At 37.2% G+C, this 14,890-nt stretch overlaps 1 protein-coding gene across 1 annotated transcript in view; it reads right to left on the bottom strand.

Moving 5' to 3' along the window:
• The window catches only part of ARL15 (ADP-ribosylation factor like GTPase 15), a 215,948-nt gene extending 205,271 nt beyond the window's left edge, over positions 1 to 10,677 (bottom strand). Inside the window, exons 1-3 of the mRNA XM_014965077.1 lie at positions 10,661 to 10,677; positions 8,737 to 8,825; positions 8,204 to 8,260 (exon numbers count right to left, since the gene is read on the bottom strand). Of these exons, the coding sequence (XP_014820563.1) occupies positions 8,204 to 8,257 (54 nt within the window). The 5' untranslated portion in view covers positions 8,258 to 8,260; positions 8,737 to 8,825; positions 10,661 to 10,677. The remainder of the gene's footprint in view (positions 1 to 8,203; positions 8,261 to 8,736; positions 8,826 to 10,660) is intronic.
• Between the last annotated feature and the right edge of the window lie 4,213 nt (positions 10,678 to 14,890).

Genomic DNA, 14,890 nt, shown 5'->3' with positions numbered 1-14,890 from the left:
TCCACCACTACCACTCACCCCAACAAACTGAAAAGGTTAAAACACTATGCTAAAACTGGACGAAATTAACAAAACAACACTAAGAAACAAGTCTGAGGTGTAAGGAAAGTGAGTTGTACAGAATAAAAAGCACTATTTTTGTCAGTGGCAAGAAGTCTAATCTCATAGAGAAGGCCGGGATGGAACAGAATGACATTAGAGATGAAGAAAACAAACGTGACACTTAAGGAACCATTGAACAGGATGGAAGTGTAAAAAATATGTAAAATAATGAATAACTGAACTGTGGGATGAAAAAGAAAAAAATGTGACAAACATTAGCAGATTACATTGAGGTAATTCCATAAGCAATTGAACCAAAAAGAAACTTAACACCACCTGGCTGATGTTGAGAAGTTTTGAGGAGATGAGGGACTTGCATGTTTCCCAAGCCAGGTGACCAACACTCTGCCACAGAATGGTCAGAGATCAAAAGTATTCGGCTTCAACCTTATGCTAGCTAAACTGCTGCAAGTAAAATCACTTCTGTGCAGTCTTGCAGCTCTTCTTCCATGTCTATTTATCTCAAACAGGACATACAGATGTATTCTATGTGACTCGGACTGAGGAAGGCCCATGCACTGCACTACGTGTTTCTCTTCAACAACAAGCAAACATACTGAAAGCATAGAGGAGTACTGCGCCTCAAAGAGCAAGAGGGTAAGCAAATAGGGTAGGTCACATTTTGGCCTGAGATGCAACATTTAATAAAATAACTGCTCAAGAAACTATCTGTGTTTGTGTGCGCTTAAAGAGCGTACCAAAAGAGCTGAGTGAAACAAGACGGGTCTTATGCTTTAACTGATAGTATTAAATGCAGTTAAGAAAGTTGCAAGTTTGGGAAGCCTTAGAACAAATACTGCTGCAAAGGGAAGTACAAGAGATTTGCCTATGTTCATACAGGCAACTGTGACACTACTAGAAACCGAATTTTGAAGTCTTGGTTACAACACGCCATGTGACAGCTGTAAGTAACCTCTACTTTCCAGGACACAGAACATCCTTGACATCACTTCTCACATCTTACCAATTCCTAAAGGTCTATTGCCCAAAATGGCATTTGAGGCACTAATACACTTAATTACTCAAAATCTACCTTTTGAAGTATAAGTATGTATATTTGTACTCGCTTATACCAGTGGAACCATTGTATGAAGCATATGTATGCTGTGGTTTTCTACTCTTCAACAACATAATACCCAGCAATATAAACCCACTAAAAATTCAATGCAATTTTGTACTATATCAATCCTTGCCAATAAAAATAAAGTGGCACTTTTCAAAGGTCTTCATATTATGGAATATAAATAGGTTTAAGATTTGTGTGAAATATAATCGAACTGATCAAAATACAAATATTGCGATAGAAGGCTGATCTAGAAAGGGCTATTTACTGTAAAAGGATTTAAAGGATCCTGTAGTCAAAAGCACTTATATCTTTAATTACACATGGATACAATCTAAAAGAATTTTGAAGACGGCAGATTGTAACTGTACAGAAGCTGCAGCAGTAAGAAATTCAGCAGGCCACTTAAAAAAAACTAACTTGAACACCTGAGCAAACATTTTCAACTTTATGGTGAGGGCAATCATTTAAAACACCCAGAAGAGACACTAATGGAGAGCACCAGAAGGGTCTTTTCCCAAAAAAGAAAAAAAAAAAAAAAAGCTATCTCATAAAGATGAAATTTGGTGGCATTTGATGCACATCTGTTATTTATTTTTTATCTAATATCAACTTGTGTCCTCTTCCCTTAAAAGATACTATTCTTCAACAAATGCAGGATGTCTTCAGAAAACAGAGTTGAACTATTTACAGTAGTAATCATAATAGTAACATATCACTGATGCCCTCAGGATACAATGCAAACATGTTCATAGGGAAAAGCAATATTTTATCAGCCTAAGGAAAACAGACAAGGTTTTGAGCTCATAGTATCAAAACAAGCCTAAGACGTGATGAACAGACGGATCCCACTTCTGCTGTAACATGACATCTTGTGAAAAAGGTAATTATCGTGCAAGAAATATAATTTCTAATACATTGTGGTTGTCCAGCTGCTGTTAAAAGCAAATACATACCGACCAAAACCAATCTACAATTCATTAATCAAACACAACACCGCTTTTGAGAGGAGTGCAACATCAGAACGATAGATACAACAGAAAGGGCTGTATGCCAATATTATGAATGGTATATATTACTGAGACTCACTATTTCCACTTGCAAGTCCCCTGATAGGTTTTTATTTATGCAACTGTACAAAGTAGAGGATGTGATTGCACACACACACACACAGAGCAGTGCATGCAACTTTTAGCATAATCATAGGGCAATCTTTCACCACAATTCGGAATTACCCCACCAGACTCTAGGAACCCTTGCAAACTAACTCACTTTTTGCAAACCTCACAGTGATACACAGTCTCAACCTCTTGACTACAGAACGTGAAAAAAAAAAAAAAAAAATCACTTCCACTGAAGATCCACTTCTAGTCTTCTTGCTCCCTCAGTAATTCAAATGATGTAGCTATCTGCTGGATTTGTACACTTGCTATTTAGTAAATCAACATGCCCCAGTACTAGCCTTCTGAGTCCACAGTCACAGGGCAGCTCAAATTTCAAGCATGTGATATTTTTCATAGGAGATTGTCAGGGCTTTTAATACATTTGCTTTGCAATGTACTTGCAATTTACATTTTAAATCTTTTATTCATTTAAAATAATTCCTTTTTATTTTTATAATTAAAGAGGCTACTTTGCAAACTGTACAAAAAAGAGGATGCTCAGCAGAGGCCAAAAGGAAAATTCCATGCTAACACAATCACCCCCTGTATCACTGGAGCCTACAGGAGTAGCTTATCTTTTGTGTCGACCAGCCACTGAAGGCAAAACATGACATTTTGCCAGTACATTACACAACTGTCTTCTGGAAAGACAGCTATGTTGAAGATCAGGATTCCTGACTTCCAAAGAGAAGATGCAAAACAGTTTATGTACAGGACAACTAACCACATAGCTCTGATAAATACAAACTGAGTAACAATTTGTATGGACAGAAAAGATCTGAGACTCTTGTAATGAGGCTCTGGGCTTTTTTCCTACCCCTCCCTAAAGTTAACGGTCTGTGGAACAACACTGCTGTTTTCTGGAGCATGAAGGGGCCATGGACAGCAGAGACTAGTCAGAAAGAACACAACCCAAGTTCATAATATCCCTAGGTCAGAACAAAGCTCTTTGCAGCCTGCAAGTTTGTCAAACAGACGTTTAATTCAGACAAAAATTAACAGGCTAATTTGGCAAACCATAGTGAAATCCATTACTAGTTGTCAGATGTTGTCAAAGGACTGTAAGTACAGCGTGTATCAGTTAATAGCTCAGGGAAGGAATACTGTCACAGCAGCATTGGTTGGACCAAGCTGCTGAGCTCTTCGAACAGGTCAGGGCAGCTATGGCCACAAGGAGAGATTGCTCAGCAATTCGAGCACAATTTACTTGAACCAATGAACCCTGTGGAGAAAAAGGGTAGAGAATTGTATTCTGATGCTCACTCCTGGCCCAGCCTTGATGATTTCCCACTTCACCTGTCCTTACTTTCCCTTTGAAAAAAAAAAAATAATAATTTACAATTCTTCCTTTATTTCAGAACAGTAGAAGGGAAAGTCTCATAGCAAAAAAATCCACAATATCTCTAATATTCTTAGGTACAGAACACCACATGCATTCAGAACATTCTGCCTCTCTTGTTTACATCGGTAGCAAATTGCACGTCAGCCACCATGGTTCAAACAGCTTGACTACAGATTTGCAAAAACAAAGTGGATGTTCTCCCATCAAACTCAAGTCACTGACAAGACCAGTGATAGCAAGCACCTTTTATTTAAGGCTGGAACTTGAAAACATTTATACCTTTCATTTCCAGCAGTCTACCCACAGTGTATCAACAGTGACGGTGAATGGAATTGTCCACATTTCCCAACGGGTAGCACATAAAAGGATTTTTTCCTGCTGCCCTTTTGTGCCTTTGTTTTGCTGCTCATGTCAAGGACACAACAGGGAAAGGGAGGAGTAGACAGGATATGCTATACGAGCTCTATTATTACTTTAACTTTGCATTTTCCAATGGGAAACCACATCAGGGAGGGGAAGAGTCTCACAGGAAGCTTTCCATACTGTAAGTCACAGGCTGGCTACTGAACCTTTCCAAACATGCTCCCATGTTTGCCTCCTATTCCATGACTGCCTTTAGTTAATGCCTCAGTTGGTTTCTCTTCTCTCAAGAGCTTTCCCTCCACTACTTCATGAATAAATGTTATTTCTGTTTTGTTCAAACATCAGACAGATTCCTTAGCATACCAGCTGTTTCCAGTCAAACCATTTCAAGACATAAATTTGTCATTATAAACAAAGACAAATGTAGGTTAATCCAAAGTAAACTAAAAGCATATTTGCATCATTTACGATATTTACCATATATAAACTATAGTAAGCACAGCTGTATAAATGCATCATTTCTTTCCACATCTCAAGCCAAGAGGCTACTAATACCAAAATATCTATTACTCATCATTTTCAGGAAGAAGATGCCAACATTGATGCAATGCTGCTAGAGTGCATCACTTTTGCCATATGCAGCATCTGAGAATCAGAAAGCTCTACAAAGGGTTGTTCTGTTGTTTTGGGGGTTTTTTTAAATGAGTGTTTTCTAATCGTTAATCTATTGATGCCATGTTCTGCAATCAAGGAAAACTATTACTTTCTAATTTCCTGAGAAGGGAAAACATTATTTTCCACTGTTTTTCTTTCTAATGCATATCAGCAAAGGATCATGGTTCTACTAAGTTTTTCTGCATGCTTCTCTCCACTGCAGAGGCTTCTGTCCTTGTTTTGTTATCCAAAACAAGTGATACAACAATTACTTGTTGCTGGAGTCACATTTAGGGGGTAGGGACAAGAAAGAATATCTCATTACCCATGTTCAAAAAAGCTTACTATTATACGCAAACAGTTGAGAAGAAAAAAACCAACAACAAATCCCAATCTCAAAGCCTAGTATACAGTATCAGAGAACCCTCCAGAGAAAATGTGTAGGCATATAATCATGCACCACATTTCTGAGATGGAGTCCTAAATATCTATAAAGATGGCAAATGTCCCATTACAAAAACTGTCTTATAAGACGACACCTTTTTGATTATTTTTCCTCTCAAATTCCTGTAGTTTGAACTCTTCATCATTAGTTTAGTAGGATTTTCACCTGGTTAAGAAAATTGAATCAGAAACAGAAAGGAAGTTAATGATAATATAATGATTAAGCCTTGCCACAAACTGTCATATGCTTACAATCTCCACAGTCACACAGATTCAAGAAGTAATTTATCTGTCTGTTCCCACACTTCCAACTGACACTTCTGATTCAGACACTAGTATGGCGGAAGCAGAAACACGTCTGAAAAGACTGGTACTTCTGTGAGAAGGTACTAACTGCCTAAAACATGCAGAAGAAATAGAGTTTTATTTTGGTTGGGTGGTTGGTTGATTGTTTTTTTAATCTCAAAAGTTTTCATTTAAGTTTATGTTTTCATTTCAGGATACATATTCTTCAGCTTCAGATCCTTACAAATATCTATGCAGTTTTTAATATTAACCACCTCTGCTTTTCTACTCCCCCCCTTCAAAGGTATATACTTCTAAGTAATCTCATCTGGTTTAATGCCCCAAAATGGACATCACATATCTTTCTGCACTCTTGCAAAGATCTATGTTTTTCCTAGCTCAAGACAATGAAGCTTTATCCTCTTAGTCATGGCAGCTGAAGGCAGCACAGGGTCTTTTGCCACGGATAACTATATAAACCCTTCCTCCACCTCATAATCTGTACAGGCCTCAAAAACAGGAAGCCTATTTAATGGAGTAGCACAGCTGAAGTAATGGGTGCTCAAGAGTGTTACTGATAAGCAGCTTGATAACAGACTAACAGTTGAGAAGTCTGTAGTCCAAAGGACTAAGAGCCTTTGCAAGCTACCTGCAGCCCTGTACAACGAGGACCTACAGAACAGGAAGTGACCAAGTAATATGGCACAAAGCGAACACATGGTGCTAGTAAGGACTGGCATTTAAGAGACTGCTTAGCTTTTGGATAAAAATCAAATAACAACAAAAAAAAATCTATTAGATCTGCAAGATAGCATGCAGTAGAAAGCACACAACGCAAAATATAAGGAATTAATTAAATAAGAAATATGAATTGGAGTTTTGTCATTTGTTTCTTGACATCATAGGGAGCACCATACTTGCCAGCTGCCAGACTGCTCACATACCCCAGCAACAAATTCAGTGCGGGGGTTACATGACTAAGCAGGAGCAGGGCACGGTGCAGAGGGAGGAACTACCCCACTGCACTTCCACATAGCTCTCTCACTTCAGCAGGCCACTGCCTTTACTCCGACACCAAAGCTGTCCAAACCCACTCTCCAGATAGATCACCCAAAACTCGCCTTTCCAATGACAGGCATTTCTACATAAGCAACTATTCTCAGCACCTAGCATTTTCCTAAAGGAACTGTTTTAGCCTTAAAATGCACTTTACATGGGATGCATATTCTCCCTTTACACCGTGTCGACAACAGTGCAACTGGATGCTCTGAAGCCTACTCATCATCATCCTCACTTTCCTCTCTTAGGTACCAGCAGTTGATGAAATCAATTCCTCTCAGCATTTTCATAAATGAAGCTAGCTCTTTATAGTCTGCAAGTTGAAAGGTTTGATGAAATTAAATATTATGCTGGCCAAAAGGTCTCAACGAGATGTCAGTCATCCAACTATCACTATAACTGCAGCTACCACAACTTAGCATTGCACTGTAGTATACACACCACACTCACGATTTTAAACTGAAACAAAACCAATTATTGTCAGAGGGTGTATGCTATACTGTTTATACCCAAACGTGCAACACACATACATTTATACGTGGACATCCTCTCAAATTAATTTGGACAGCTTACTATAGCCTTCTAAAGAGCTGGCAGATGGTTTGCATACCTTACAGCCACTAGAACCGCACACTGTAACCCTCTCGGATCCTTCAAAATAAGTATACTCTTATCATATAGGAATTTGGAGAGTGGAAGGCCTCCTAGGGAACTTAAATACCTCAGGAAAATATGCCTTTGACTTTGCAAGCAACAGTTTCCTCCATGAGGATTTTCTCCGTATTGCCCAAATCTGTTATTTTCTACCACTTAGAAAATAGTCTTTTAGATGTTGGAAACAGAACTCAGGCAAATGTCATGAGAAAAAAAACAACCTCAAGGAGATAATAAATTTCACCTGGAAACAAATTCTAAGAATAAAAGCAAATGCTAAGCTTCATGATTCTGTCCTCAGGTAAGACTTACTGGTGGTATATAGCCCTCATCACAGTTGTTCAAAAGTCACCTACACTGTGACTGTACACCTAACAAAACAAGAAGCAGTATGTGCCAAGCTTCCTCCTGAAAAGTATTAACAGTAGCAGCAGCATTCCCACTCCAAAAGCTCCAGGATTTGAAGCATGATTTGAGCAACAGTGTCTTATACATTGTGTAAGCAGAGCTTACACAATGAATTTCTACAAAACACCCCATTCATCTAGCTGTTCTCATCATTAATTGGAACAACTAGGAGCAGCATAAAAAAATAACTTAGCATATTTGGGACATATGTTTGAAGTAAAGTTCATGTATCTTTTACATAACTTAATTAAGGCTTGGGAAGTTTAACTTAACGGCATTTGGAAAATATTAAGGCACTCCAGACATAGCTTACAACAATATGTGCACTTAGCCAACATGTTTTGATGTACAACATCACTCAAACATCATGGATATTTAAAAACAAATGTATACAAACTCTTCATCAATTACATTAGGCCAGAATCCTCAGCAACTGATACACATGAATTCTACATTTTCTTACAGCTTAAGAGGTTGACATTTTCTCTCCTGGTATTAGTAAATCTTTGACAGGATGAACCCATACCATAGTTTATGTAAACTAATATGACAAATCCCTTTTGCTAGCTGCATTACTTAATCCTGATCCCAAAAAACTAACAGCTTTTCACTCAAATGGCATTAACACTAACAAAAATTATTTATTTAGTTAGAACATTGCCTTACCGTGTAAATGCCAATTCTACAAACAGCAAATGAGAGCTGGATGCATTCAGACATAGTCTAAAGAAATTAAAATAAAGACATTACCAAGAATTCTATTTGTTAAGAATTAATTTTCTTCACATTTCTCCCCTCTCTCCTGAAAGAAGCACCTGATGGTACACTACTTTATCTTTCTTCTGTAAGGCTGTATTAAACAAACTGAGAAAAATACCATACAAATTTAGATAATGCAGATATTTACTACCTTTCACACAGTAACAGTTGCGCCAACACCATTACACTTGCTAATTCCGTATTTCGTTATAGGCCTCAAATTACCTAATGCTCCCCAAAATGCCTGTACACTACATTAACATTTTACATGCAAGCTTTCAGTCCTATTTATTTTTATCTACTCTGGTTTAAAAACAACCTGCAAGAGACATTTTAATAGAGTAAGGTGCTTTTTGACTTCTTAGTGGACTCTTTATTGTCTTGAATGTTTTATTTGATCTGCTCTTACAGCTGTGAATAATCATATTAAAAGTCTTTACCCTCAACTCGCTCAACTTCCAATCTGTTGGGATGCCACAATTCTGTCTTCTGCAGTCACCCAGAGAGGCTGAGGACGGGCTATGAATTTCTGATGAAACAGATGAAAAACACTTTCTTTAAATAGCATAAAGAAGCCAGAGAACAAATGCAACTCCCAATACGAAAATAAAACCTATTGTATGTTTACCATTTTTTATATAGGGACAGGTACAATAAACCAGGCTTAAAATAATTTATTCAGAAGAGTAATTGAGGCATTACTTTAATTAAGATATCTGAGAAGTCACGGTAGGAAAAAATTAAAGCAATCAAGTGGAACAATTTTGCAGTATGTTTAACAAGTTCACACATCATCTGTATGTATTTTAATGAAGTGCTGGATGCTAAAGACTTCAAACAACATCACTGAAAACTTTTTCCACCTGCTCCCTAGCCTCTGCTTCCTAACCTGCCGCCCAAAAAAAAAAGGTTGTTTTATTACACATTTAATTAGAATTGTGATTTTAAAAATTAAAAGAACAGTTGTTATTATAAGTAATAAAAAAAATTGTAGCAACATTTTTCTTTTGCTGTAAAATTTAAATTTTACACAAAGAGTAGTCCACTGAACGGTCTGAAAGTCAAAAAAAGCACAGCACAAAAACCTGAAAGCAAACCTCAACAGAATGGTTGATTTTGTTTTCTTACTGGAAGCAATCTAGAATATTATTACTACAAGGAAATGCTGCTTCAAAGCACCATTTAAATTGCCAGGATTTATTATTTTTTTTTGTCCCAGCTTTCAGAACAAACATCCAATTCTATGACTTCTGATCCGAGTTTCCCACAGAAAAAAAAGTCACAGAAAAATAGGAATAGAACTGACTTAGAGAAATCCTATGCTACACAAAGTGGTGGGGTGGGCTTATAAACTATACTCACTGCCCTCCTGGCAGTACTTGCAGACTTTGTTCCAAAGGTTCCAGGGATGGATGACTTCCCCAGGCAATCTAGTCCAGCGCTCCATTACCCTTTCTACTAGAAAGTTTCCTAATGTTTAACCTGAGTCTGCTGCAATTTAAACCCACACTTAAACACAGAGTGATACATACCGTGATTTATATTTTCATTACTGTATTTTTACTGACGGATTCTATGTTGAAGGAAGACTCAACTTTATATATAAAGTAAAAAATTATTTCATGTTGCAAGGGAAGTAAGCATGCAGCAGCAGTAAACTGTTACAGTTTCTCAATGTATATAGTTTGTGTTTATTCTAGACAAGTGCACTTTTATTCTATGCACTATTTTATTCTATAAAGCGTTTCTATAAGCTGTTTTCCTTTTTTAATTCATGGGAGATCTAAGCTGCAGTTCACATTCCCCAGCGCATGCCTGCAGACCCTTGCTTCAGCAGAATAAAGCCAGCTACATACATCTGTGTTACCTTACTCATCTGTTGCTGCGTTTGCTACTGCTAATGTTTTGAACCAAGCTATTAACAGGCATGAATTCTAAAATTATCTCCCCCTTCTACTGTCACATAAAGTACCAGTGAACGTTTGCCTATGCATTTCCCAATGAAATATTAAGCTAATCCCTTCCCCAAGCCTGTAAGATAACACTTATGATCTGCAGTCTACAATGACTTGAAAAAGCTCAGTAATTCCAATGCTGTTATTAGCTTCTCCCAAATTCACCTTTACTCCCCCCCCCAAAAAAATTTACATTCCCCCCAATATTATTTCAGTTTAATCACTGAAAAAGCGATTTATTTAAATAATTATAGGTTTAGTGGTATTATCCTACAGACTATCATTGTGATCACTGAATCACAATACATGTGAATGTGGAATTTATTCTTGATACTTGTAATCTTTCATTTCAGACCATACAATTGGGCAACAAAGCAATTGTTGGAGAATTTGCATTTAATTTACTTACAGTTTATTGTTGCTTTCTGAAACGATTTTGCATGGTAAGCATGAAAGTAAAAGAAAAAAATAATGTAAAAATATACCTACAAATATTACAAAAGAAAGATACCTTGTTTGACAATTCTACAAAGACTTAATCTTAACAGAAGTCACTTAACATGTCTAAAGTGAGAAACAGTCATCAGATCAAATGTGTCAAACAACATAAGCATGCACCTCCGTCAATTTGCACCTTCTGCTTAGAAAGGGGTCATCTCACAAACATTAAATAATTTCTTCAGATGGAAACTAAACTCATGGCTAACATTCATCTATGCCCAAAACTTTGTTATTTTAAACATATGTTGTAAAAACATGACTGTTCATAACGACTTAGAAAGAAGTCTGCCTTGCAGCTGTACAACCTTTCATTCACAACAAGCATTTGTTCTATCCATTTTTTCAAGCATTCAGCCATCACTAAAAATACCAGTACAAAATAATTTCAGTATTTGGTGTTTAAAACAAAAACTCATACAGCTCTGATACAGGCACACATTAGGCTGCAGTATGATTCTATGATTCTACATACAACCACACGAATTCATTTCTTCTCCAAATAAGAAATGAAATTTCTGCCCATAATATTTACAAGAGCAAATTTTGAAGACATTAATCAGAGTCTGTTCTGCAACTGATTACGTCAAAGCTGCAATCACTGAGTTGAAAGGACTAATCTCAAGAACCTTGGTGGGCAAAAAAAGGAGGAGGGATCCTAATCACCTTCTCAGAAAAGACACAAAAGGCTCAACACCTGACAGGACTGCAGGAGCTGCTACCCTCAGTTGGGCCAACCAACAGAAATACTCGCCTTGACCTCAGCTTGCTGTGCCATAATCCTAAATACCATGCAGCACTAACTATAAAGTCCACAAAACTAGAAAGTAATATGAGAAAAAGCAGTTGTGGGTTGTTTTTTCTTCTGGCAATGTGTTTCTTTAGTAAAATTAAGATGACCTCCTGCTCATTTATAAAGAAGAGGTCCATCATCATAATCACCTTCCACACAAAAGCCTTTCCACCTTTATTCTTACCTGCATCTTTTCCAGTGCATAAGAAGTGTGAGAATCAGCAACACAAGTGTAAACAATATTCAGATTTTAAGGTACCCATATATATGGTGCCTGTAAGAAATTCTCAGTGCTTACGTGTTTTAAACAACCTGTAGGTACCCAAGAGCACACACAACTCTGCTACAGAACAAGTAGCAGAAACTTTGACTAGAACTGCTGTTTGCTAAGCTTCTGTACTGAACTGCAAACAACTCAAAGGCTCCTCTCTATCCACAGAAGATGTCACAGCCCTCTAAGCGCATTCCATTAATAACATTTCTAATTTAAACACCCCAAATTCCTTTTTAATACAGTTTTCAGGGGTGAGACACACAAAATATTTTCATATTGTCCTTTAATTCTGAATAATTAGATTTTTAAAATACTGATCTTCCTGTACATAATCATTAGGAAACAAATCTGAGTTTAGAGACTAAAGAAACCTGATGCTGATAGAAAGGCAATGACATGTGAACAGGAAATAGGATTGGATCCAAGAACTCTCTTGTCATCATAAAAAGTAATCAAGTGAATGCACCAGAGAACAATGCTCTCCCCTCTTTTAAGCAATATTCTCACTAGAACAGTTTTCCATGACTGTTTCCAGGACTGCAATGGTTCAGGCAGTGAAAGATGCAGATTAGTCAACACAAAATTAATAGCTGCAAGAACAGCATAGACATTTCTCAAGAATTCTGGACCTTTTCTACTGTCTTGCTGAAACCTGAAATTATGCAAGTTTCTAGGCAAGAATAAAGTCCTGAGAGAAGAGATGACTCACTGTAGAGTGCATCATCACTCTGCACTCCACACAGGCTGTCAATTCAGTTTCAGGTTCACGCAGTGTTGTCGGCCTTACATATAAAGTGATAAATTGGTTAGGATACAAATGTTAGAAGGCCAATAGCCTCTACTCATATATCAAGGCATCACCTCTACAACTCTAGGCAGCAACTCTAGCTACGCATCCCTAGAGCAAATTAAGTATCTTCATTAATCTCTCCGAATTAAAAAGTTTCACCTCCTGTGCAGTCAATAAAATTCTGCTTACAATGGGGAGCAATCCTGGACACCATTTGGAATATCTCCATTTTCTAACTGCAATTTCCTGTTCTGGAACTAGATCTAGCTGTCCCCTCAATGAAGAAGGATGGAGCATAAGCACCAGGATATACAGGGAATCATCTCTCATGGACACATCCTTAGGTTCCAGTAATCACAGCTTCAGGATATCCACAAGGTGACCATCACATCCGAACACAATGTTTAATACTCCCTGGCAATGGACCTGTCTTCCAAGAGACTGTACAAATTCATAGTCTACTCATTCTGGCCTCCCTAATGTTACTACACAAATGAGAACCAAAATTCAGCTATACTAGTGGGAAAAAGCAATTCCTGGATTATAACTGTCATCAAGTTCTCCTATTGGGAGAAATTACTTACTGCCTATTTACCCTCTCTTTATGATTTCAAAGATGTCTATAATATTGCCTTCCTACACCATTCAGCTGTCTCTTTTTCAGACTGAAAGGCTATAGCTATTTAATCCCTCCTTCTATGGAAGCAATTGTTTTCTTTCAATTACTGTGTCATCCTTCTCTGTATCGTCTTTTGGGTTTACAACACTCTGAGACAATGTAACCAGAAATGTAGCATTTAAGACAACAGCAAACCTTACATTTAAGCAGTGTATAAATGAGATTTTTCCTTCTCAATACTCTAAACTTGTTGACAGGTGTCTGGGTTGAGATGATATTTTAAAGAAGGATCCTCCTTCCCTTTCCTGAGTACCAATGGCATTTTAGGGCCTATCCATGCATTTGAACTGCCATGTGACTTCTATAAATATATGCAACTTTGTATTTATCAACACAGAATTTCATCTGCCATTTTATTACCAATATCAGACGGGGTACTATGATTTTTTATTCCCCAGGTTCAATATGCACTCTTAATATTCATCCATGTGTCAGCCCACCCAAAGGATAAGCAGTTTATACAACTAAAGAAAAACATGAAATTCCCTTGTAATTCCTGCATTCTCTTCTCCCTCTTATTCACTGCCAGAGCAGGTCTATCAATGCTCATTTATTAAACTTACTATTGACAGTTTACAGAACAAATACTTCATTTTTAATTGCTCCAAATTTTTTCATCTCTATTAGAGTCAAATCATATAAAGGAAGACTAGACAGCAGTTGCTGAAAAATTAGTAAAACGTAAAAAAAAGATGCTTCTTCCATCCAAAAGCTCCAAGTAATAAGAAAAAAAAAATAAATCTGCAAACTCAATTCCCCTATATCAAAAGTTCCTACTGGCTCTTGGATGCCATTTTGGTTCCCCAGACTCTCCAATGCTAATGTGGTTCTGTGAACAAATTTTCTTTCTACTACTCTACCAAACATACTCCATAAAAGCAAAGCACTGTACAAAGATTTATGTTTTTCCTGCTGTCTGTCTTAAAAGCAACAAAGCTACAGGGGAGGACTGCATCTAAACGTACGAGGACTTGTCAGCTAGACTTCCTGCTTTGTGTCTCTTCCTCAGATAGCAGGAAGCTACTTACGTCCTCGTATTGGCAATTAATATAGACACCTTACCAGGCTGCCAGTGAGACAAAAGAGAAATTCTGTTCTCTGAAGAGCTCCAGCATGAGATAAGCCTGTCTTTTATTTAATTGAAAATACCCTACTTACGTCCCCAAGGACTTACATACAGTCAGAAAGTTAGCACTTCAGAAAGTTTTGCTGCATACGCAGTGAAAAAGAGCAAAATCAACATACTCCAGAGTACTAGGAGCCAAAACCCAAACAATCACAAGATTTTAAGTACTGCATATGGTTTTTTCCTTATGGCTTTACAGCTGTTTGGGACCACATTGGATCTTTAAAGTTTGAAACTAAAAATTATTCTTTTATTAATGGAAAGTTGATAACCTCACATGATCACAAAACTTCAGAACACATTTTAAGAGAATAAACATCACAAGCTGGTAGTATTAAAAACATGAGCTGATGATACTGACAAGAAGCCAAAAATGGTAATCAGCATGCAGTATTAGGAGGAATATTCTGTCCTTACTAAATGCAGATTTTGTTACTTATTAAAAGCTTGCATTTCTAACCTTTTGTGAAATTCATCAC

Source organism: Calidris pugnax, unplaced genomic scaffold, assembly GCF_001431845.1.
Source record: "Calidris pugnax isolate Ruff unplaced genomic scaffold, ASM143184v1 scaffold273, whole genome shotgun sequence".
NCBI lineage: Eukaryota > Metazoa > Chordata > Aves > Charadriiformes > Scolopacidae > Calidris > Calidris pugnax.
The sequence above is the reverse complement of the archived record's forward strand: the minus strand, read 5'-3'. Positions and strand labels throughout refer to the sequence as shown.